The following is a 24,066-nucleotide window of genomic DNA, read 5'->3' on the forward strand; positions in this document are numbered from 1 at the left end:
TGAAAAAAACCTAAATATAGAATGACTATAAATGAATATAAATGAGTATAAATAAGTTAAAATGCAGCTGTGTGTGTCAGCCCTTTAAAATGCCTTAGCAGTACAGAAATGGTTCGTAACACTTTATTTGACGGGGCACAAAATATTATAGTATTATACTATTACTTATGGATGACAAACTAAGTTTTAGTTATATACTGATCTCATGTTATTTTATCACTAATTAATCATAATGCAACTTGTATCCAAAGCAGCTACTATATTTGTTACTATATCTGATCATTCAGGACACCTTTGTTTACCATTTATCTCAAGTAGCAATTTTGGTTCATGAATTGTTTATGACTTGTACTTTAGTAGTAAAGTGTCGCCAAAATGTTAATATGTTCCCACCTTAATCATGAGCATGTAGGCCATCATATTGTGCAGTAGGGTGGCCAGAAGCCGATCTTCATCATCCTCCAGGCGTTTCCGTTCTTGATCTCCAAGTGACAGATACCTAGTGGTTGCGGGGGGTGGGGGGTTGTCAGTCTATTAGCCTGTAAACTATTCTCTACCATATATGCCTGTATCTCTCAGCAGTGCCAGGTACTCACCTGTCGATCATCTCCTGGGGCCCTTGGTCCAATCCCATGCCTTCCCTCTCCAGCATGACCGCATCCAGGAAGGCGTCCTCCCAGAACTGCATCTGGTCCCAAAGTGTGGAGCGCTCCTTGCCTGTGCACAGACATGCACACATAGCTCGGGGTTAAAAAAGTCAAGAGTCTATGCTTGCCAGCTTCACTGCCTACTACAGATACATTCAAATCAATTTGAAAAACCTCTTAGCATTAAATGTCATTAAATGCACTGTTTCACCAGTTTTTTGCATGCATAGGATCCAACACAGGGCTTTTCAGGGTCTTTAAACATTCTTTTGTTTCCCTCAGGACACCGTAATGCAGGAAGATCAGGTGGCAAGCAGGTGAGCTGGTAACTGAGTGCTATTCAATTCTCAAGCACAGTCATTTTCATTCCTTAACGTAATACTCTGGTTCTTTATTTAAACAGGTAATCAAAAAAGCTTTATAAAGACACCGAAGGTCTCATCAGCACTGAGAAGGCTGCGCTCCTTTAGCTTTCGTACAGATCAGCTTCCGGCTTGTAAGATCAGGTGAGATAAAAATCCTGTCTTTAAAAAAAAAAAACTGATTTATCATGCAGCAGTTAATCTGCAAATAGGGAGCTTGGCCAGGGGAGGCATGCAGACAGGTCATAAAATACAGGACAGCAAAAGGAGGTAATTCAGACACACAGCGGTGAAAGGGAAAAGGTCAGCCCTACTCAGAGAGAAGGTCTCCATTGCAGCATCTTCCAGCTGGTCCCATACAGAACTTTTGTCCCGGCCTGGGTGTCACCCAGGACAAGCAGAAAGGAAGGAGAAAAGCAGCATGACGGAATTACAGGCAGAAACAGAGGAGGAAACATTAGTTTGAATTAATAGTAAGCTTATATACTATATATTAAGAGGAGGCGGACTCATTTTTGAATTGAAAAGTATATTAGTTATGGAAAGACCATGTCAGTTTATACTATAACATGTATTAGTACACACAGGTCTTAAGAGAGAAAAGAATCTTCAAAACAATGTAGAACTACATAAATGTCTGCTGCATTTTAATCAGGGTGCACTTCCCAGGCACTTGTGGAGGATAATAGCACTCATATCACAGTAAACAATCCGTATCTCGTCTGCTGAGGTGATGAAGTAAATCACAGCCTGCTCACAGACTTCAAAACACAACAGTGACCCAATCTGGGAGAGAGTTGACTACTTATCTTCTGCTGACATCGCACAGTAGTCTAGTCATACTGTACCTGTAACCGATAACTAATCATGTTTGACAAGTTGTATATAACAGCTTCTGTGTGGTAACCAGATGAAACCGTGCTACCAGCAAGAGACACGAGTCTGTGTCCAATGTGGCATTTTCTCATTGCTTTTGCAAGGCTGCTGGTTCTACTCGTAGCTGAGCTACCTGCTGTGGTCCTGATATATGTTTCAATTGCACATCAGAAGACTGGAAATTATTCCTTAGATTAAGAATTAAGAAGCTGAAATGGACTCCAACATGTTCCATGTGACCTGCAGTTGATCTGCTTCAGGAGTTGAAAAGGTATTCACTATTTGGAAGCGGCCAAGAACAGCCTAGACATTCCAGATTCCCCAAAATCCCACTAGGCGGGTGAACATACCAAGCAGACCTTCGCAGAGGTATATCCTCATGCTAACGTCTTCAAGAGGCATGATTTGAGCCCCTTTCCCTAAGCTGCCCCGCGGTTCTGCCAGGCTGGGCTTCATCTTGTGAGGTTTGCCCTTGAGGAAAAACCCAACATCTCCAAGTCAGTCTGGGAAATACGCTGGCAATCACTCTCCTGCTCTTATTTAACACTGACCAGTACAGTTGGCATTGTAGATACTATGTGCAGAGTGTATAATTGTCCTGTAGTGATAGGCCATCATATAATTTGTCATTCTGAGCAAGGATGAAAAGATTGAAGTATTCAAGTGTGAGTCTATAATGTATTGAATGCATTGCTGGCCTGTGAGTATGGGGCATTTCCATGTACATTGTGGAGTCGGGATGTCAGAATATATGATTAATAGAATCCTACAAGCGGGTACATACAAAGACAGAACTGGTGGCAGGGTTGGTCTCGATCTCGCTGTCAGAGAGGGTACCCCGGGACACGGTGAGGTGGGGGGGCAGTCCACCTGCTGGACCATCACCAGCATTGCTACTCAGGTCACTGTCAGCCCCCAGCGTCTCACCAGAGCTGTTGCTCACCTGAGGGGGCAGCATTGAGCAAAGGGCTTGTGTCTCTTAGATTGTTCGCTTGTTCACTGCTTCCCAGAGACGAGAAAAAGTGAATCACCAAGGAAACCAAGTCCTTGATTCCAGAAGGCACCGAGGCAGCGGTCTCGGATTAGTGACATCAGGCTTTTTGTCTTTTCGGCTAGAACCTTATCTTAGTCTACAGACTTTATTGACCAAAGGAACATCTTATTGTAAGATAAGAGATTCTAAAGCATGCCTCAGGTTAGAAAGACACTGTTAATCTAAAAGACATTAATAGTGTTCAGGGCAAGGTAAAGACTTATCAGTCATTGGACTGGATATCAGACTCCTGTGTCATGCTCGCTTTATATGCATTTGCATGTGGCTCACCAGCTCATGTCATGTTACTGAAACATGATACTTATCATTTCTGCATTTTTTAATTCACTCTGCTCTCAGGTTATTAATGTTGCATCAAAAAATGCAAAATGTAGACTTCCAATATTAAAGATATAGTATACCCTACCACTAACAAATACTATGCATCACTAATATTTATACATAATATGGTTTTATGCGATACAAATTATTTCAGTATTGTTTTTGGCTTCGACTGAGTTTTTGCAATCTTTCGGCAAATATTCACATTTTATTGCTCACGGCCAACTCACGATTAACTGAAACCACGAATGTCAAGTCCGCAAATGTGATGGGGTCACCGCATATCTGTTTGTATTATTTCTTAGCACCTTGAGTGAAAGGAATACAGTTTAATCCCGAATATCAGTTTCATTTTAATTTATCATGACATAGTTCTCATTATCTGGGTACGACTCGGTCCCTCGTAGCAACACGGCCCAGAGGATCCTCATGTCGACCGCAGCCTACCACAGTGCTGGCCTCTGAATCCTGGCTGGTGCTCCGAGTTAGGCTGGGGGATTTTGCAGTCCTTACAGACTCTGTTTCACTCTTCTGTAGATAAACATGGGGACAGAAATGATCAGCAAGGCTCGGGACCACACTAGAAGATAAATGAATCAATCAGGATTCCACGGAGTGTTGATGGAAGGCATATTACAGGATCCATATGTGTTAAGACTGAGCTATAAGAAAGTGCTATCACTCTCCAACTGATCATGACCATTTCTTGAAATTCTGAGTGTCACCGACCTGAGAGCCCGAGGTGACACTGAGGCCACTGTCGGCACTGATCTGAGATCTCTTCTCATCTGTGTCCCCGGGGTCGACCACCGGCTTGCCTGCTTTTGCAGCTTCCGTCCCTGAAGGAAACAACCCATCAGACTGGCAGCCACAAGTTCTTCCAATTCCATCCCAGCGGGAGAATCACATGACCAGGTGCAGAAGAGTGTTACTGAATTCACCTCACAGAGTATTGTTCTTTTGAGGTCACGAAGATTAGAATATGCTAACGGATTACCAGAAATACTCATACGGTCCAGGATTTAAGACAATTTCTATAATGTCATTAAAAGTAAAAGCTTTAAATGAATTATTCTTAACTCGGCTGCTGACCTCAGGGTCCAACATCTGCTGATGAAACTTCTCTGTGTTTAGTGGCAGGCAAAGCTCTCAAGAGGGGGGGCAGAGGTCGAATGTTTGCAGATATTAGGTGGCAGAAAGCTGCCTGGCCTTACAGTACCAACGCACTATAAACGCCATTCAGCTGTAAACTGCAGCCTATATATATGTATATGCATGGACTGAGCTATATATAGAAAGTCACAAACAACTATGTGGTCCAGTGTATGTTTCTTTAATGCAGTAACATTAAATCCAGAAGCAGTCGTACACTATACTGTTTCACTCTAATACCACTAGGTTCAGAGTTTAAGCTTTTAACTGGAACGAACAAATATGTTTAAAAAATTGACCTCCTTGTTATAGAACAGCTTTGCCTTCAGAAGCTGCTAGAAACATTTTAATGTAGGTGACCCCTAATTTAGCCTGCAAAGTCTACGAGATTCCTCCGGTCAAATACACGGCACCAAGGCCTTTCTGCCTGTAGGGGGCAGAGTGACTCCTTACAAGTGACTGAGTGAACAACAAGGAGTAGGGAGCCCTTGGCAGAAGTTGACCCCAACAGTTATGATTCTTAGTAGATTCCTTTACACCAGTGTTTCTCAACCCAGTCCTCAGGGATCCCATATTTTTGCTCCCTCCAAGCTCCCTGTCAGATAGATCACAGTCTTGCTCCCTCCGGGGAGCCGGGAGGGAGCAAAACCATAGACTGTCTGAGGTTCCCCAAAGGCCAGCTTGGGAAACACTGCATATGGTCACACAGAACCGCATGTAATTTAGAGCAAAACCTAAACAAAAAAACACAAGAATGAAAACCAAGATGTGAGATAGCATACTAAGAAAACAAATCATTCTGGCCCTTGAGGCTCAGAAGTGCATTTACATGTACAAATTCAAGCAATCTGAGAGAAGGATTCTCCCTAATTTTAGGGAAAAAATGCAGCACGGAATGAAGCCAGCTGCTTCACAAAGCAGAACACTTGTAAAAGTGTTAAAACAGCGATGAAACTAGTAACTTCAAGTAAAAAACATAGTCAAGAAAACGGATATCCTTTTTATTATGGACAGAAATGTAATTTACCACCATAAACACTATAAAAGTATTTCTCCAAGTCTATTAAAGTGCATAATAATATTCAGGGTTTCTCTTGTTCATTTTAAGATCAGCATTGAGGTCTGTCATGTATGCTGACGTTTAAGCCTAGTAATCTATCTAGAGACATGACCTGTTCTTTTCTGAGGACTCACTCATTAAAATGAACATTACAGGCATGGGAGGTGTAGAGGTGGCAAGTGGGAATAAAGAGGTAATAGGGAGACCCAGACCCGGTCTTTTCCTTGTGAAATGTCTTACTCTGTAGTTTTTCCATAGCTTTTTGAGCTCTGTTATCCTGGTGCTTGCTCCACAATTCTACCCAAGATGCAATGCAAGCAAGGAGAGAAAGATATAGAGAGTCAGAGGCTGTTGAATTGGCAGGGAATGAGTGATGGGCATTAAAAAAAATAATAAATCAAGCAAAAAAGAAAATCATATAATTATCATCTTAAAATAAAGATGCTTTGTAATAACACTATAGGCTAAAATGCATTAAAAATTAAACTTATCAAACATAACAGCCAAGCACTGCTCTATGGTATCGGTCCCGGGGGCTACAGTCTGGCAGACAATTAGGTCTTTGTGGCATCCCCTGTCTAGACACTTTGCATCAAGTGTCTGAACAGTGGAATTAAGTAACTGAAGAGGATGGGAAGAGACTGGTGCCTCCCTGAACCAGGATCCAAAGGAGCGATGCACAAACGGGAAAATGGCTCTGGAATGGCAGTTGAGCGGCCAGCCACAGCAGTGAGAATGGGGCAGCGGAAGCAGGGGTGCAACGTGAGAGAGACATTCCGTAGAATTGAAGGTGCTTTTCCCAAACAGGGGGCGGCCAGAGGTGACACTCGTCCCGTTTACACAGACCCCCAGCTGTATCCTCAAACCTGGGCAGAATCTCTAATGACCACGAACGCTCCAACCGCGCTATTGAATTGCAGATTATGAGATGCCTGCAGTTGTGTTCCTGATACTCATACACCAGCAAGTAAACCAAGCAGGGTATGGGGTCTGCATAAAGGGGAAGATGAGCTCAGTAACAGTACCTCACACAGAAAACTGCAGTAGAGCCTGATAGCTAGATTCTGCTGGTTAATTACAGCTGATAGCCAATGGATTTTGAATTAGTGTCAATATTAGAAAGAACATATACACTGTAGACTAGCTAAAATAAAAAAAATTATGATATTTAATTTTACATATCTCTATCTGCCAATTCAATAAGTACTGCAGATTTCGAATCAAACAGAAAATGGCTGATAAAAATCAAACAAACATGCTTCCAGTCCTTTGGTTGAGGGAACAAACATGGTGAAATATCTGCAATACATTGGATTTGATTAACACACAGGCAACACACTAATCTGAATAATTAGGCTTAAGAAGAACATTGACTATAACCTGTAATCTGGGCAATATGTCTGACATGCATCATTTCCATCTAACCAACTCAAAAGATAATTTTGTCTGTCTGAACCGACCAAATTATGGGTTCAACATAGCACTGACAAGAAGGAGAGCCATATTTTTAAAATACCCTAATTGCGCTAAGCATCATTAATTAGTAAGTAATAATTTATACCCACTTATGACAAATGCCTGATCCATTAACATACCTTATTCAAAACCATAAATAGCATTAACTTTAAAGTTAAAGAACATCTTTAGAATGTTAGAAAAATGTTGGTGAAAAACAAAATGAGCAATTGCTGTCAGAGTTAACAGGAGAGCGCCCCCTCATGGCCGAGGGGAAGCTCAGAGTACACACCAATAGAGGCAATAAAATTCTCCTCGTTCAGACTCCGGGTGTCAAACTGCCGAGCTCCCCTGCCGGTGGAGGGGGCAGGCGGGTGTAGCTGGAACTTGGGCACCAGCAGGGGGCGTGGTGGTAGGGCAGTGACCGCCCTGGGCATCAGGCTGCCCTTACTGCTCGGGCTGCTGCCGCCCGCGGTTTCTGTGGGGCTCCGCCTGCGCTTCTCAGCCTCTTCAGAGACAGACGAGATACCCGGGAACGAGCAGGGTGGAAGGGTGAGAGAGAGAGCGAGAGAGAGAGAGAGAGAGAGAGAGAGGAAGATGGTACGGCGAGAAAAGGCAGAAATTCAGGTTAATTTATGAAAGATTAAAGCATTTAAATGGACACCCCACCAGCGGACAACGCTATTTGATTTCCCGCCAGAGGAACCTTAGTCAATGAAAATTAGTCAATATGAATTATATAATAATAATAATAAATATGATAATAAAATATCATCATCATCGACTAGATTTTAAAGTGCAGATTGGGTAGCGGAGGGCAGTGACAGGCAGGGAATCTAACAGGATTATCTGATGGAGTCCACTATAAGGAAAGGGACACAACCGTGAACAGCCAGCGAGAAGAGAGACGCCCCAGAGGAGCAGGACCTGGGGATGCAGCCAGCGCCCTCCATTTCAGCGTTCACACATTCTCACTGCCCGCCTCACGCAACACTAAGACGGCCGCGGAAACCCGCTTTCCCCACGGCAGGCATCAGCCTGAGATGTGACCTAGTAAAAGAGCCCGGATGTGGAGCGGCACAGGAGCGGCACAGAAATGATACAGGCTAAATGAAATGCCCAATGTTGTAAACTCTACCTGGAGCTAGTTATGTTTGCTATGTTACTGAACTCGCTCGGAAAACAGAAATCCTAGGTGCTTGAAAATTGGAACAAACACAGAGAGCAACAAGATGCTGTACAAACACAGGTTGAATTTCAGCTCAAACAGTCGCCTTCTAACTTCCAAGATCTACAGTAAAAAAACATCCTTATTCACTAAAAGGAGTCAATACAGTATCATTAGTATCCATTTTGTACTCTGAACAACATGATTTACTCAGTTATGTATAAATAAAAACAAGTTACAACGCACTGAAATTACAGACCAACATGCAGAAATAAAAGTGAGTACACCCTTGATGTCATTTCTAATTTGCACTAATTATATAATCCCTGTTAGACCCTCTCACCATTGATGGCTGCTGGCTAAATAGGCATCCAGAACAAGCTATTAACTCCAGATTTTTATGGATTTTGGTCTACAATCAGCTGCTTTTAATCTACTATGGCTCCACATGGCAAGAAAATGCCTGAAAATTTAAGAAACCAGATAGCAAAAAAGATGAAAAGGGTAGAACACTGAACACAAAAGTCAATCACAAAAGTGATAAAATGTAGAGAGTGCTTCTTGTGTCTTAGATTTTCTTGGTATGTGATTCCCTATACCTACCAAAGGCTGGCTACTTGCTGCTTGTACAATACTGAATATGCTTTTTATTGTAATCAATTCAGATCTATCACTACTGCATGGATGTTAACAAACAGGGTTTTATCACCTCATACGAGATCTAATTAATTAAATTTACAGTACTTATTGGTTTTTTGCTTGTGTTAATAAACTTTTTCTGCTGAATGCTCTTACTGTTGAATGCACTGACCAGCAAGTTACTCTGAATAAATGCTATATGGTGCACTCTGCAACCATATCATGCAAACTGATTTATAGCTTTGGATGTAGGAGACCGGAGCAGGGAAGGATACCTTTGTGCTGGGGCAGATAGGCAGAGGTGCCCTACCTTTGGTCTGGTAGTGCGTGCGTGCGATCTCCAGCAGGCTGAAGACACTGGCCATGCCTCCCAAGCCAGCATTGCTGTACGTGTGCTCCAGGCTGGACACCGTGCACTTCAGCAGGTCCAGCATCCCCTTATATACTTTCCGGCTGAGCTCCTACGCACAGGGAAAGGAAAGCGCTTGCTTTTGGGAGTTCTCTCCAGACTTGGGGAGGAATGGATTTATAAATGGAGGAGACTTCAGAGATTCTGGTGCTATAAGATCATCAGAGCTTTACTTTTGACTGGACAGAGCTCCGCCTCCCTCTCCTCCCCAGCTCTCACCACATCATGGATGACTTCCTGCCTGGCGTCCTCCTCCGACTGGATGGCCCTGTTCAGTTTGCTCAGCACAAAGATGCGCAGCTGCTCATTCTCCAGCAGGCGGCGCACTTTCTTCATGTTCAGCCAGCCGACACCTTGGCCTTCCAGGACACCCTGCACCACTTCCTTCAGGAACTGCTGGTTCTCGCTAATGGGGACGCAGACAATCATCATTTAGGGCAGACGTGCAGAATGGAAACTGCAGAGCAGAGTCTTATCTGATACTCCCTAAAAGGATCAACCATACTGAAGCAGGAAGAACCAGAATATCACAGGCAAAAATGAAGCGTACATGATATCAATTTAACATATTCATATTAAAATTAAGCACTCAAAGTATTTCAAAGGTAATATAACTAAAAAGCATGTAGGGGCACAGGTTCCAGGACTAGAGTTGGGTAATTTAGGTCCAGAAAGTAAAAGTCCAGACCGGGATTCTGTTTCAACCAACCAGTTGAGTACTCTGTGACTCTTTATGCTCAACTGGTTGGTTGAAACAAAATCCTGGTCTGGACTTTCACTCTATGGACCTGAATTACCCAACTCTGTCCAGGACTAAGTAAGTGAAACAGCAATTTCAAGAAAGAAAGACTGATTCCAAACTAATGACATTATCCTGCCAAAATGGTATTGATTTCTTCTATTCAGCTCAGTGAGCTGTTAAGTCCCCTTCTTTCAATTTACTTTTTAATTTGTAGAAACAATAAGAAATGGGTACAATCAGAAAGCTGCCGTATCTCGTTTACCTGCTGTTTGTCCGCCCCTGAGGGGAAGGCGACTCCTTTTTCACTGGACTGTGCTTAATAACAGAGGATTTCTGGTCCACCAGAGCTCTCGGGGGACGGGTGCCTGAAAGGGCCAAACATAACTTCAGGGCATTTACAGAAACACAATAAATATCCACCCACTTGCATAACTCACAAGCTCCAAGCTCTCTCTCTCATACAGACTCACACACACATACACACCTTCCTACACGTCACCACCCACATTCAGACACGCATGGTACACACAGCAGCACAAAATCACATGCCACACACACCCACGCCTAAGAACATACCACGACCATCTGAACGTACACAGAGCATGTAATGTGGCACCGATGTTGGCGTTCAGGCAAGTACATTCATGTGTACATGTGCTGATATGATGTAAAACTTATGCAGACAGGAGCAAACACACCTTTACTTGCTTGGTCAGCGCGCGCGCACACACACACACACACACACACACACACACACACACACACACACACGTTATCGATAACTAACTACTGGCATTATTCACCCAGGTATGTGGCACAGTGCAGAGGGGAATGTTTAAAAACTGCTATATTGGTCACTGCCGGTAGCAGCATAAACAAACCAAAACGAAAACGAGAGATGGAAACACTAGGTTCACACATCGGCAGAAAAAGAGCAAAACTGAAGAGGCTTCACAGTAACTGTGGCAAAACGCTAACAAGATGAACACCTTCATGCAACACGTACTAATTAACACAGGACTAATATTTACTTGTGCGTAGTATATACATACACAAACACAGTGTGTAAAAGGCACGCTTTTTGTGATTGGTTAACAAACATGAGGGTTAGACACAGTGGATGAGCAAAGTATACAGCAAGTTCGAGGCTGGATGACTTTTACTGCCAAAAACAGAGCAGCCCAGAGACGTGAGTGCAGAAGAGACTGCTGGGAGATGTTAGGGTTAGGTTAGGGTTAGGTTAGTGTTATGGGAGAAGGAGCTAGACCAGGTGGGAAACATGCAGCTCATGCAAGGGTGAGACCCACCTTCGCCGCTCACCGGGCCAGCTTCTGTTATTATCTCCATTAGAGAATTTAGCCCAAATACTGGACACAGAACCCAGAATTAGTGCAGTGAAGAAGACCAGCTCAAGAAGGAGAGACGCCGGCCCGAGGCAGAGGGGGCCTGCGTCTCGACGGGGACGCAGTATGCCCACGCAACTGAGGGTACAGCGCCGGGTCAAGGAGAGAAAACGGAGCAGAGCCGGCCTGCGTCTCGACGGGGACGCAGTATGCCCACGCAACTGAGGGTACAGCGCCGGGTCAAGGAGAGAAAACGGAGCAGAGCCGGCCTGCAGCGCTCTCACCGCTTCCGCGGACACCATCCATCCGCCCAGGTAGCACCGGCTCAGCGTTAACACACATGAGGTGCGCTTTAACCTGCTTGTCTGTAATTCAGAACTCAATCCACCCAAGTCACAACCTTTTCACTGCCCTGCAATCTAGCAGGAGGTCCTGCAGCATCAGACCACTGACAGCCAGATTCAAGAACTGTGTGTTTCCCTCAGCCATCCGGATTTCCCGTCACAGTCATGTCCATGGAAAATGCACATTAAAGATCTGCTACTGCATTTTATCACAGACTGACTACATATCATCCAAACTGCACAGTTTTGTGTTGTTTTTTGAATAGTATTGTTTTGTAATCTCTTGTATTGTTATACACCATCTGCATTGCTTTGCACTGTCCTGTATGATTTTGCATGGTCTGCACTGCTTTGCACTGTCCTGTATGATTCTGCATGGTCTGCACGCTTTGCACTGTCCTGTATGATTTTGCATGGTCTACATTGCTTTGCACTGTCCTGTATGATTTTGCATGGTCTACATTGCTTTGCACTGTCCTGTATGATTCTGCATGGTCTGCACGCTTTGCACTGTCCTGTATGATTTTGCATGGTCTACATTGCTTTGCACTGTCCTGTATGATTTTGCATTGCACTACTTTGGTTGTTCCATCCTAGTCTTGTTTAGTCTTTTTTAAGTCCAAACAATCCAATGCACCTGTTGCACATAGCTAATAAATAATCTTGAATCTTGTGTTAACTGCACAAGACGACCAGCCTCTGCTAATCTGGGGCAGTACTTCCTCAAGAGGAGGCTGGAGACAGCTGCAGCAAACTGGATATGCCGCTTGCTCCATCAGACGGTGCCGCTACCTGGCTGGAGGAGAGGTGAGCTGGTACTACAGCACGGGGGTGGGCAGAAAAAGCAGCAAAGAGCTTTGGGTGCTCCCACCCCGGCTGCCGAGTGGGAAACCATAGTCCCCCCCAATTCCTTTAGCACTGTAGCAGACAGGGACTGAGGTAACCACACAGAAATACCACACAGTAATGGGGACGGGGACAATGAACATCACAAGCATACAGGCACAGAGAGCCAACACTCAGTAGAACAAAAAACACACCCATTAAATAAACACAAAATAAAAGTCACTAACAGTTATATATATCTGCATAAATGTATTCAACTGGAAGCCAAAACTGATAGACGTTATGAAAAATATATAATATACATATATATTTCTTCGAATGTGTACATGTTTGCACAAAAGTCTCCCTGCAGCAGAATAAGAAGGCTGGAAAAAAATCCTCTGTAATACATGCCTGCAACCCTGCAAAGTGAACTGCTCTGAGTCAAATGACACTCAATGTGAACATACTCCGGGCTTAGCTAAACGGCAGATATTTCACTTCAGAATGAAGAATAAAATGTTGCTATGGCAACTATCCAAAGAAAGCAAAGCTCCGGAGTTATATTTTACATTTCCTATGCACTGTACAGGACATGTTATCGGTTTTTACTCACGGTTTTATAAATAGAAATGAACGCTGTCACACTTCGGAGCATGTGTAAGTGGAGTTTCCCGCCATGTTAACATCCTAAATAGCGCCATAGGATTAACTTGATAAGTTAACTTGAGCGTTTATGCCAGTAGCTTGTGATAAAACCCCCATTGTCTTCCATTTCATATGTCATCTAAAGAACACCTTAAAACATTAACACATTTTGCACCAAACACAACACAGCAAGCAAATCGCAGAAACATGACTAATTATACACTGCAAGCAAACACTTCTCAAAGCTTCACGAGAGAATGGACAGGGGAAGTGAGATTTTACCTTGGGCACAAACAGAGTTTTAAATAACAGATTCAGCCTCCTTCCACTGGCAATCATCAGCATTTCCATAACCACTCCACATACACGCTAGCATTGTCTACTGTTATTGAATAAAACACTGGCATGTTTCCACAGGGAAAAAAACAATTAACAATCCAAATACTGCATACTTCTTAAATGCCTGTTTAAATAAGAGGAGAAATACAATCTTGCCTTTCAGCTATCGTCGCCTAAGCCAGACACTGACTCAGCTAAAACTCTGTAGCATTAAAGAAACTGCAATTACAACGTGATACATGCAGACTTTGCAGTTCCTCCTGGAGGTAATGTTGCATGTCTTTTTCTACATGCACATTTACAAAAAAAGAAACAGTGGTCTAAAATTCAACAATTCAATTAAAAACAGTGACAATCCAACACTAGCAGGGAACAGTGCGGTAAAATCCAGAACATGGAGAGTAAATCTTTCACTTGTGCAGAAAGGCTAGATGGCTGTCAAACATCTAAGAAACCACGGGAGCAAATTAAATGCCTAGTGAGACACCTTCAGTGCGAATGAAAGCAGAGTGTCTATCAGCTCAGTGAGGGGGATTTGGAGTAGTGAAGGACTATAGCTGTAACAGCGATACGGAGAGTACTGCACCTTTAAGGCTGGGGAATGGGCTGGCCTTGTCCCGAGCTGCTTTGCTTGGCAGGGCCAGATTGGACAGGCTGAAACTGGTACCGTGGTTCTTGTACAAGTTACCTACAAGATGCACAAATTGGAATCGCTTAAGGGATGGTTGACAGCTGAGGGGTTAGCTTTGCTAGTACGATTAACTAAATAGAAATAAAAACAAAGAAGGGTGACTGTTGACCTAATACTTACAGACAGTCACAGAGCGACTGTCCTGCATATTGTACTAAAGTCACCACATCAGGCTGCCCTATGTGTACCCACTGGCAAAGTTCATGAGGCCGCTGAAGCCTTCGTTGCTGTTGTTGGAGATGGTGGAGGTGGGGGAGCTGCCGTGGGAATCCGACTCGCCGTCCGAGTCGCCAGACAGCCTCAAGCTGTTGGGCCGCAAAGGGAGTGGGGGTCTGCGAAAGAATCAGCCATTAACTCTTCAGGTTAAAAGAATTTACTTAGAGGGAGGATTCATCCTGAACAATATACAACTGAGAAGGCAGAGCCAGCCGGTCCCTGGAGCCACTGGGCATTAATTAAGGGCCTTACTCAGGGGCCCAATGATGAGATCTCAGCCAACCCTGGGATTTGAACCAGCAACCTTCGGATTGTAGGCACAGAGTCGTAACCCGCTGAGCCCTTTATTTGAGGTTCTTGTTTTAGTGTGGGCAGGATGTGAATGTTTGCTGACTTTGTAGAAGTTTGGGGTGTGTTACTCACTTCTTGAGGTTCTGGATGAAACGTGGGGTGTAGCTCTCCTCCTGCTCTCCGTCGGCATCAGTGTCGTCCTCGGCAGGGAAGCCGTACTGTGGCTCGAAGTACGGGTTGTCATACTCCTTCTTCTGGCCCAGGACATCCATAGCACCAGCCCGTTCACTGTCCTTTTGCTCAGCTCCCATCACAGGAAAGGCCTGCGCACCCATAACTGGGAAGTGGTTCTGCACCGCCCCGCCGGGTCCCATGGACACCTCAGTGTCTGCTGGCTCAGCCTGGTCCTGTCAACACGTGCAATATCCATATTCATTCACCCATCTCCAGCAATTCCACACTCATACAGAAAACGACAATAAAATATATTAAATATTATAAAACTTTTGGACTGTGCATGCTAGTTTAATCAAGGCTTGGCTCTCATTCTGAAAATGAGGCTTTTCCACATGACTCGTGTTCCGGCTGGTATGTACTCTGGCCTTTGTCAGACACGAGGCACAAGAGACAACAAAGGATCGCTCACTGCTCACTGTCTATGTATTGTGTGTTCAGTAGGGAGATGTGGGTACAGCACATAGAGATGCTGAGATCGGGGGGGAAGGGGGGGTCCTTACATGGTTGACCCCCTGGATGATGGTGCTGGGGCTAGAACTGGCTGTGGTGCTGGAACTGGACTTCAGCTGTTGACCCTCCACGGGCCCATCCCCCTCCAGGGGCAAGCCCACTACCCCGGCCCGGTACTCCTGGAAGTCCTGGAACTCCACCTCACTGGCATCTCCCAGGGCAGCATGTGTCAGGGGGTCCTCATCTGAGGAACACGGGAAACAGTGGACCGGGTCACCCGATGGGACAAGGACCGGAATCCAGTCTGTTGTGCTGTGTGACGAAAACAAACCTCCAAGAACTGACAAGCGCATATATCCTGCGTATCAAGATCGGAGTGTGAAAACCCATCACACCAAATAAAACGGGTTTGTTTATTTATTTATTTTAAGTGCAAAATCACAGCTAGTTATTAGCTCTTGGTATTGGTATCAGATAATGGGCAATAAAGTGATAAATGATGTTCACAATTATTCAAAGAAAACCACGACTACAATGTCACTTTGCTGAAGTTGGACTTATCAGCAAAGATGCACCAAAGTGCCATAAACGTAATAACTGCCAATGACAATAAATCTGGAATACAATGGCGGTAGGTATCGCATTATTGGCCGTCACACCAGCCCATAATGTAATAACCAGCCAATAATGTAACAAATTTTTGTGGATAATATAATAGGTTATTACACTTTTGATTCAGAAATGTTATTACATTATTGATAAGTTATAACATTATTGACTTTTATTACATTAAGAATGGAAAAATTACTACGTTACTGGAAGTTATTACACTATTTTAGTTATATTGCTGGCTGCTACACATACATGTATGGTCTGTTACGGAAGTGACACAGGGAGACATGGCAGTTTATGTTCCCCGCTTTGGCTTAAATGGCACAGGTGACGTCCAGCACTCACTCGCCGTGTCTCCCTGTATATCACATTTGATCATTTCGCTGACAAAGTCCCCCAGCGAAGAATAAGATGAGCTGGAGTCATCGCAGTCCACGCTGTCGCTGCCGCTGGAAGGGAAAGGGGGGCTTTCAGTGGGTGATTCTCCGTCTGCTCATATCTGCAGGATCTCCACAGAGAGCCAGAACGCAATGGCAGGCTAATGCTGAAAAAGGGCTGGTCCGCCACACAAACCCGTGAGGTGCTCATTCAAACCGGCGAAACCTTCACTGCTTTGGCCAAAGACACAAATCAGACAGAAACAATGAAATAATTGCTAATAATCTGCTCATAAAAAGATGGAAACGCGTTGAATTCCATGGGTTCCCAAACTTTCCAACCCAAAATTACAGTGCCCGAGACTTGATTCCTACCCCCCACCCCCCCCCACTCCTGCCTAGGTACATTTCGCCGGCTGCTGAGGGTGAAAGTCCCCTTACAACCTTTCGCTTTGGAAAGTGATACTACAGCCTAACGTCTAGGACTGGCCGCAACGCTACAGCCTGCTGTCCAGCACTGGCTGCCTCCTGTGGTGTCACTGAGCAACACAGATATTTCTTCTGTCTCTACGTATCTGTAGGAGTGGGGGTGTTAAATTGGCCCATTTTCTTACTGAGAGCGCAGAAAGAATGCTAGAAATCAGACACCCACAGCCCACACACGGGACTGCTCTCTACAACAGGGGGCAGTGTTGCACTGCCAAGAATGTCTGTATTTAATCTATCCACATGAAACTGTTATCAATAGCTTCAAAAACTTATCAATACTCTGATCTGACAGATTTCTGTGACCTAGATGTGGTGTCTCTACTACTGCACAACCCACAAATGGATTTCGGTTTAAAAAAAAAAAAAAGTTACGGGTAAACGTGAACGACCACAGGAAGTAAATCTTACAAATGTCCGATATACCATATAAATTGCTTGGTTACATATATACTTTTAATTGCATCACTGCTCATTGATTTGCCTTTATGTCAAGCTTAATGATGTCATTTCCTTACACGAGTCCCCACAAACCTGTCGTCGGTGGGGTCCGAGTCCTCGTCCTGCTTGTTTTCGGCTCCCGTCGGGCTGCTGGAGGCCATGGCCAGCTGGGAGTTCCCGTCGTACACGCGGTAGTAAATGGGCTGCAGCTGGTGGGCATACCATTTGGGCTTGTCCCCGATCAGGGAGGGGTCGTACACATCTGATTAGGGGGCAGGCAGAGGTCTGTGAATCGTCATGCTTGAGACCCTTGCAAAATGCCATTTGGAGCTGGATGAACACACAGCCAATTAAAATAATGCCCCCCTCTCGCACCTCCTTAAACATCTCAGTACCGAACGTGGACCATTTGGGAGCAAAACAAGTGATACATAAACAGGAAGATTAGAAAGACCACATGGAGGCACTACGCCCCCCCCCCCCCCCACCCCCACGGAGACTCTTACTGTTGTGGATCCTCTGAAAGGCCTGGTTGGTAGGGCTAAGGGACCACTCGCCAAAGTACTCCACAGCCTGAGTGTGGGACAGCTTCTCTGCAAAGCGGGACTGTCTGGGACGTGAAGCCAGGAAGGAGGAGGCCTGGAAGGCCACCACAGGCCGCGGGAAGAGGCGCAGCGTGCGCGTGTGCATCTGGAAGCCCTGCAGCACGTTGGGGGAGTTGAAGAACCTCACCATGGCAACCCTGCGGGGAGTGCAGGAGAGAGTGCCTGGACTGTTTTTAAAATGTAATTAATATTCAGCCCCGAGCAGAACATTTACGCTCCCTGTGCATCACTCACTTGATTGCAAATAACAGTCTTTGCAAAATGGAACACAAGCCAATGCTGACCACAACACACATGCATCTGTATAAATACCACATTCCAAATGATTATGCAGATTTTAAACCATTTTTGGTTTATTCTAAAAACAGTTAACTCTATATTTAGGTACTTTTTTTATTTTCAACAATGCTATTTGAATGTAGATGTGAACCAGAAGCAACAACAAAATATTTCATATATTCTGAAACAAACACCAAATCCCCATTCCACATTATTACCCAGATTGCAGTTTTGCAACATTCAATATACCATAAATGACTGAAAACAGTATTTGCATTTGCATTGTATTTTTCTCCATAATAATATTACTCTTTAATAAAAGCATACCAAGAGACCTAGTTACGTATGTTCTTATGTTCTTATGTTCCTTGAAATTACTTTAACAACTGTCTTCTACAGTCAACCTTTCTGCATGCTGATGTTCCCCCATTGTGCTTTCGAAACATTGCGGAGTTGGCATATGAAATTTAATGTGGATTTTTTTGGAGTTTTGGGAAAGTCGCAGACAACACACTGAAAGCTTAATAACTCAAAGTTTAATAGCTAATATCTCGCAGTGATCTTGCAGTGATCTTTGTATCTCACATTTCTTGTGCCCTTTAGCTTCACTTCACTTGCCAGGAGACCAAAAAAATGTATGTGGTTTTCCCCAGATTGTGAGGGGCTGTGCCCCTGACCCCCCAGGCTGTGGAAGGGTTGACTGTTGCATTTGTGAGGACATGTACAGTCCCTGCTCCTATTTGATTGGAAGTTGCCATTATTGCCTCTCAGAGCAGCAGTTTTGAGGTTCACCACCATCCACCATTACAAACTGCCCCTTTCAAACTGCCCCTTAAGCTGTCGAAAGGGTTGAGGTCTAGGGATGATGGCGGCCAAACCATGATTTGTTTTTACCGCCATGTGCAAATTGTCCTGCATGAACGTCATGTTATTTTGGACGGCGTGACTGGAATGGTTTTTGGAATTCCATACCAGCACAGGAAGTGTTCCTTTAGAAACTTCACATATGTTACTGACGCCAGGTTAACACCACAAGGGGCCGCCATTACACTTCCCATGATTCCTGTCCAAAACATCACTCCCCCACTTCTTTATTGACGCTTCAATCTGTTAGACATAGGATGTCCATTTACCAGCCATCCAGAAACCAACCTATCCGGACCATCTAGTGTAACGCGGCATTCATCAAATGAAAATCAATTTTTATATGCCTGAGCCCAATGGATACATTTCCCTTTGAGTGCCATGGAGAGACGCGGCCAAAATGCAGACTCACACACGACTGCCAGCCTCCTGATCCTGCGCCGAACCATTTTGGAATTACAGGGACACCATCCATTTCAAAAATGTTTGCTGCTTAATGGTGTATTTTTTTTTTTTACAGCTGTCCTGTTAATAAGATTAATTTGCTTGCCTGAAACGTTCCGTAACGATCCTTTATCTGATTTCCACTCATATATGTTTTAACAGTTCAATGATCTTTTAAGTTTTGATGACATATAAATTGTTTACATGTCTTTTGCAAGACAAAATGAGCTTCCTTTAATGAGAACTGCGACCTACCTAATAATGTGGAACAACTACTAATTAAGTTTCACTTTAATTAAGATCACCTGGCAAACTAAATTACAGCGATCTCTGGGATTGGTGCACTTCATCTAAAGAGACATTTAAAAAAGAAAAAACAAACAAAAAGATCACAATATAACTGTATTCTCCTGAAAATATTACTGTCTAATCATTTGCATAGTAGTGTATTAGTCTACAAGAACTATGTTCAGGTTGTTGAGATTTACAATTACCCAGTTTAAATGGGACAAAAAGTTTGTTAATAATCAATACATATGAAACCAGTGTTTGGGGGAGAAGAAGATATCATTTAATTTGGGGAGGCAGTCATTGTTCCGCATTTCTGCATGGGGGTGCCTACATGGCCGAGGCCGTTAGTGCAGACCCCCATGACCTTTGACTTTTAAGTGCCCTCTTGCTGACTGTGGCGAAAGCCAATCACAAATATTATTGACCAGGGCAGGACCATGCAAGAGTCTGAAGAGGATGACCGTTTCCTAAATTACCTTCCCAAATTAAAAACGTATCACTGAGGCCACTTGAAACAGCCCATTTCAGCAGGAACCTCCATCATCACCTACCTCCTGATATTCTAGCCAAATTTGCAGTAACATTCTTGTTTGACCCCAAATGATGTGCAACTCCTCCCACATCACTGGTTTTCGATACTTTTGATTGAAATTCAATCAGTTCAGCTGAAATTATTTAAACCAGGGGGTTTACTAAACCAGTGCCTAAGTTAAATATTTTATATTACATTAAATTATTGAGGAAAATAATTCAATATATTAATCTGTAGTAATTGTTTCCCTTAGACTGACAATGACATCAATACAAATTTTCTCATTTGCCTACATATGTCATTGCACAAGCTAAAACTAATTCTGAATGCAGTTTATTTCATCACAGAAGAGGTCAAAGGTCTTGCCTTGTGGCGACATCCACAGAGTCCACGTCATTGCCGTAGATGAGGGGGTTAAACTCTGTGGAGGGGGTGCAGGCATTTTCCCGGGCGGTGAGCAGGGGAATCTCTTGGCTCTCGTGGAACTTCTCCAGGTTGAGGATGGGTTGAGTGTTGAGGCTCATACTTGCCAAAGCCTGGAGGGAACAAAGAGAAACGGCCAGGCCAAGTTAAGCCAGGTTAATACAACTATGTTAATGGTAGCACTGCGATCTGTGAACAGCACCTGGCAGTGGCTATATTTACATCTCGGGTGCCATGACCAGAAGGAAGGACAGTCCTGTTGCAGACTGAAATCGTTCAGGGCTGCACTCAGATTTAGTCAAGTTTGCAGCAACCCTTGATAGCTGTGTGTAGCACATCTTTAAATCCCACTGACAAACAGAAGTGGTAATAGGAACTCCAAAAAAGAGAGACAATTTCTTAGTTATTTAAGAGTGTCAAGTGTATGTAGTAAAGGGGGGGGGCTTGTTTTCTGCAAACTTCACTTAAACAGGAGTGCAGTACGTAGCAGAATAGGTCGGGTTCAACCGAAGATGGTTCACTGCAAAGCATAAGGGGGTGGTGGGGAGAAGCACTGGGTGACAGTCATTGTAATATCGAGTATGACCTTCTGCATTTTACAGAAGCTATTCATCTGAAAATCACCTGTGCAGTTCTGTAAACATTCAGTCATGCTCAAGCAGCGACTGTGCTACTATGCATCCCTGCTGTGCCCAAGGGACTAGGAGACTTTTTAAGTAAAGCAGACATTTAACAGATCATGCCACAGAGTCAAATTTAACATGTATTTTTTAACTAGGAATGAACCAACAAGCCAACCCACTGGTTCCGGAGAAGTTTCCCATGCAAAAAGCATGGCAGCGCAATCAAAAAAGAAATAGAAACCTTATTGTCAGAGGCGAAGATCTGCCTTTGCGTGATCGCAGTCAACCTAACCAGACACTGAAGCACAAGAGAGATGGAGGGTCACGAGACAGCTGTCAGCCAATCACTGAGCAGGGGCGTGACCAAAGGCAAAGGCCATGAAGAACCGGGAGTTAGAAGAGGCTCCCGTATGGCACAGAAAGAAAAACAAACAGCGTGGGCAAACAGAGAGAGGACAGAGAGAAACACAGAACAACAAACAGGTTAGCAGCCTCATGGGAAGGACAAGAACATCTTACAGAACGTGTCACAAATGGTACAGGAGGGTGGGGGGTATTTGTACGGAACTGAAAAGGAATGGGTAGGATTTATGAACTGAGGTTCATAAATGCAACACGACAGATTCTCTGACAGCAAAATAGCACTAGGCAGGCATTGACATGAAAACCGACAGCCGACAGCTTTTCATAAAATGATCATACTTATTAATCAACCTTACAGTTATAATTACACCAAAGGCCTTCTGGTACTGTTTATACATAAATCACCTTAATGTTGCAAAACATTTTGGTGAATTGCAGCATATGGTTCTGGCTTGGTGTAATGACTTGGGAAAATTGAGAGAACACTTATGACACTAATGACAAATAGCAGGTTCATACCACCGGAGGAAATTATAAATCACTTTACAAAGGAGTCTCCATAGTGCTGCATCTTTAAGAAAAGGGAAAAAAAACCTTCCTATCTTACGTGATTTTGAAGTAAAGAAAAATCCTGTTGCCAGAAATTCAAATGCGTGTCACAAAAGTATGAGATTCCTCTACCTTCAGGAAATATGTGCCTGCTCTACAGCATCTTCTCTTAACAGCAAAACTCCATCTTAATATCTAAATGCAGCATCTTCCTTACACAACTGGGCTTAGAGTCATGTGACCAGATTGCTTCACATGCTGTTTCTGCGCCGTATGGTAATGAAGCAATAAGGCACAGGACCGATGCGGAATCCAAGGGGCAGTTAATGAGTGAACCCAGCCGTCCCTGTGAAGGCAGGTCAAGGGTACGGACATGCATGACTACGGTAAAAACACCCCTTTTATTTTACCCTCAGAGAGAGGGGAGCTGCCCATGGACATCTGAAGGAGCTGGGAAAGACGCTGGGGAGACTTGACCCCCAGGGTAGGAGGAGAGAGGCTGTGGAGCTATTTATAGGGAGGTAAAGCGGAGGCAGACTGCTGTGGGCACGGACTGGAGACATGCCAAAGCTTTGGGCTTCACTGCTCAGAAGAGGTGATTACCTTCTCGTCAACGTCTGAAGAGCAGTAACAGGTGACAGGGAAGAGCACTGAAACACAGCCACACTGCACATACAGTGTGCACACACACACACAGCCACACTGCACATACAGTGCGCACACACACACACAGCCACACTGCACATACAGTGTGCACACACACAGCCACACTGCACATACAGTGCGCACACACACACAGCCACACTGCACATACAGTGCGCACACACACACAGCCACACTGCACATACAGTGCGTGCACACACACACACACAGCCACACTGCACATACAGTGCGCACACACACACAGCCACACTGCACATACAGTGCGCACACACACACACACTCAAACACACACACACACAGCCACACTGCACATACAGTGCGCACACACACACACTCAAACACACACACACACACAATGCACACCCACACACCACACGGAGCGCGCACACACACAGGTTTGTAATTATATCTTTGTGGGGACTCTCCATTCATTTCTATGGGGAAAACTGTAATCCCAACATGACGACCTTAACCCCTACCTAGCCCCTACCAAACAAAAGACGAGACTTTTGGCATTTTTACTTTTTTGATTGCATTCACAGATCTTTGTGGGGACCTGAAAAATGGTCCCCACAACATAAAAAAGCCCAGGTTTTTATTACATTGTGGGGGACATGTGAGACACACACACACACACACACACACACACATCTGTGTGTTTGCAAGGCCTCCTACAAACAGCACTTAGCTTCTGCCTGTATGCGTAGGTATAGTGGTGTCACTGTACTGGGAGCGGATGTAGTTGGTTACGCATCTCTACAGAGCAGGACCTGAGTCAATGCAAATCTACAGAAGTGAACAATAGAGGCATGCACAGCAGCCCCGGCCTGAATCACGGATGACCTTCTGAGAGCTGATATGGTTACTTATTTATGGATAATTATCAACAGCTTTCATTCGGGTTTTGCCACATCGCTTGTTTATAAACCTTCGTCGTGACTACGGTCACCATGGAGAGGCTTCTATGAATCAGGCTTGGAGCCTGGCCAGGATTTGGACAGAGTGGTGGGTGGGCGAGAGGCCTGAGATGTTAGTGAGAGTCAGGCTGGATGCTGGTCTCTGGACAGGAGCTGCTTTACCTGAAACAGCTATGACATGCAGAACCAAAAAAGTTGGGGGAAGAGGGGGGAGGTTTGCAGTCAACACAGTTGGCACATTTATAGGCGACTACACTGCCTTCTGCTGTAAAAAGTTAAGAGAGGCAGATGCTAAACGGAGGAGTAATCAGCAAATCTCAGTGCCCCT

At 44.3% G+C, this 24,066-nt stretch overlaps 1 protein-coding gene across 18 annotated transcripts in view; it reads right to left on the reverse strand.

Annotated features, from left to right (window-relative positions):
• LOC111843352 (MAP kinase-activating death domain protein-like) overlaps positions 1-24,066 on the reverse strand; it is a 64,135-nt gene that overhangs the window by 10,147 nt on the left and 29,922 nt on the right. For 5 of the 18 annotated variants that reach the window (XR_011993884.1, XM_072718384.1, XM_072718377.1 and 2 more), the window contains 21 exons: positions 21,488-21,544; positions 20,567-20,736; positions 17,692-17,927; positions 17,279-17,447; positions 16,227-16,330; positions 15,320-15,513; positions 14,715-14,989; positions 14,268-14,407; positions 13,971-14,072; positions 10,148-10,250; positions 9,363-9,549; positions 9,045-9,195; positions 7,220-7,435; positions 5,713-5,769; positions 3,990-4,099; positions 3,708-3,791; positions 2,670-2,828; positions 2,236-2,356; positions 1,324-1,386; positions 597-717; positions 394-499 (listed from right to left, as the gene is read on the reverse strand). Coding sequence is in view for 17 of the 18 variants with exons in the window: in XM_072718384.1 (XP_072574485.1) it covers positions 394-499; positions 597-717; positions 1,324-1,386; positions 2,236-2,356; positions 2,670-2,828; positions 3,708-3,791; positions 3,990-4,099; positions 5,713-5,769; positions 7,220-7,435; positions 9,045-9,195; positions 9,363-9,549; positions 10,148-10,250; positions 13,971-14,072; positions 14,268-14,407; positions 14,715-14,989; positions 15,320-15,513; positions 16,227-16,330; positions 17,279-17,447; positions 17,692-17,927; positions 20,567-20,736; positions 21,488-21,544 (2,925 nt within the window). In the remaining variant the exon portion in view is untranslated. Of the gene's footprint in view, positions 1-393; positions 500-596; positions 718-1,323; positions 1,387-2,235; positions 2,357-2,669; positions 2,829-3,707; positions 3,792-3,989; positions 4,100-5,712; positions 5,770-7,219; positions 7,436-9,044; positions 9,196-9,362; positions 9,550-10,147; positions 10,251-11,192; positions 11,253-13,970; positions 14,073-14,267; positions 14,408-14,714; positions 14,990-15,319; positions 15,514-16,226; positions 16,331-17,278; positions 17,448-17,691; positions 17,928-20,566; positions 20,737-21,487; positions 21,545-24,066 lie in introns of all 18 variants that reach the window. The other 13 variants (XM_072718389.1, XM_023810859.2, XM_072718385.1 and 10 more) reach the window with 8 other exon arrangements.

Source organism: Paramormyrops kingsleyae, chromosome 11, assembly GCF_048594095.1.
Source record: "Paramormyrops kingsleyae isolate MSU_618 chromosome 11, PKINGS_0.4, whole genome shotgun sequence".
Lineage (NCBI taxonomy): Eukaryota > Metazoa > Chordata > Actinopteri > Osteoglossiformes > Mormyridae > Paramormyrops > Paramormyrops kingsleyae.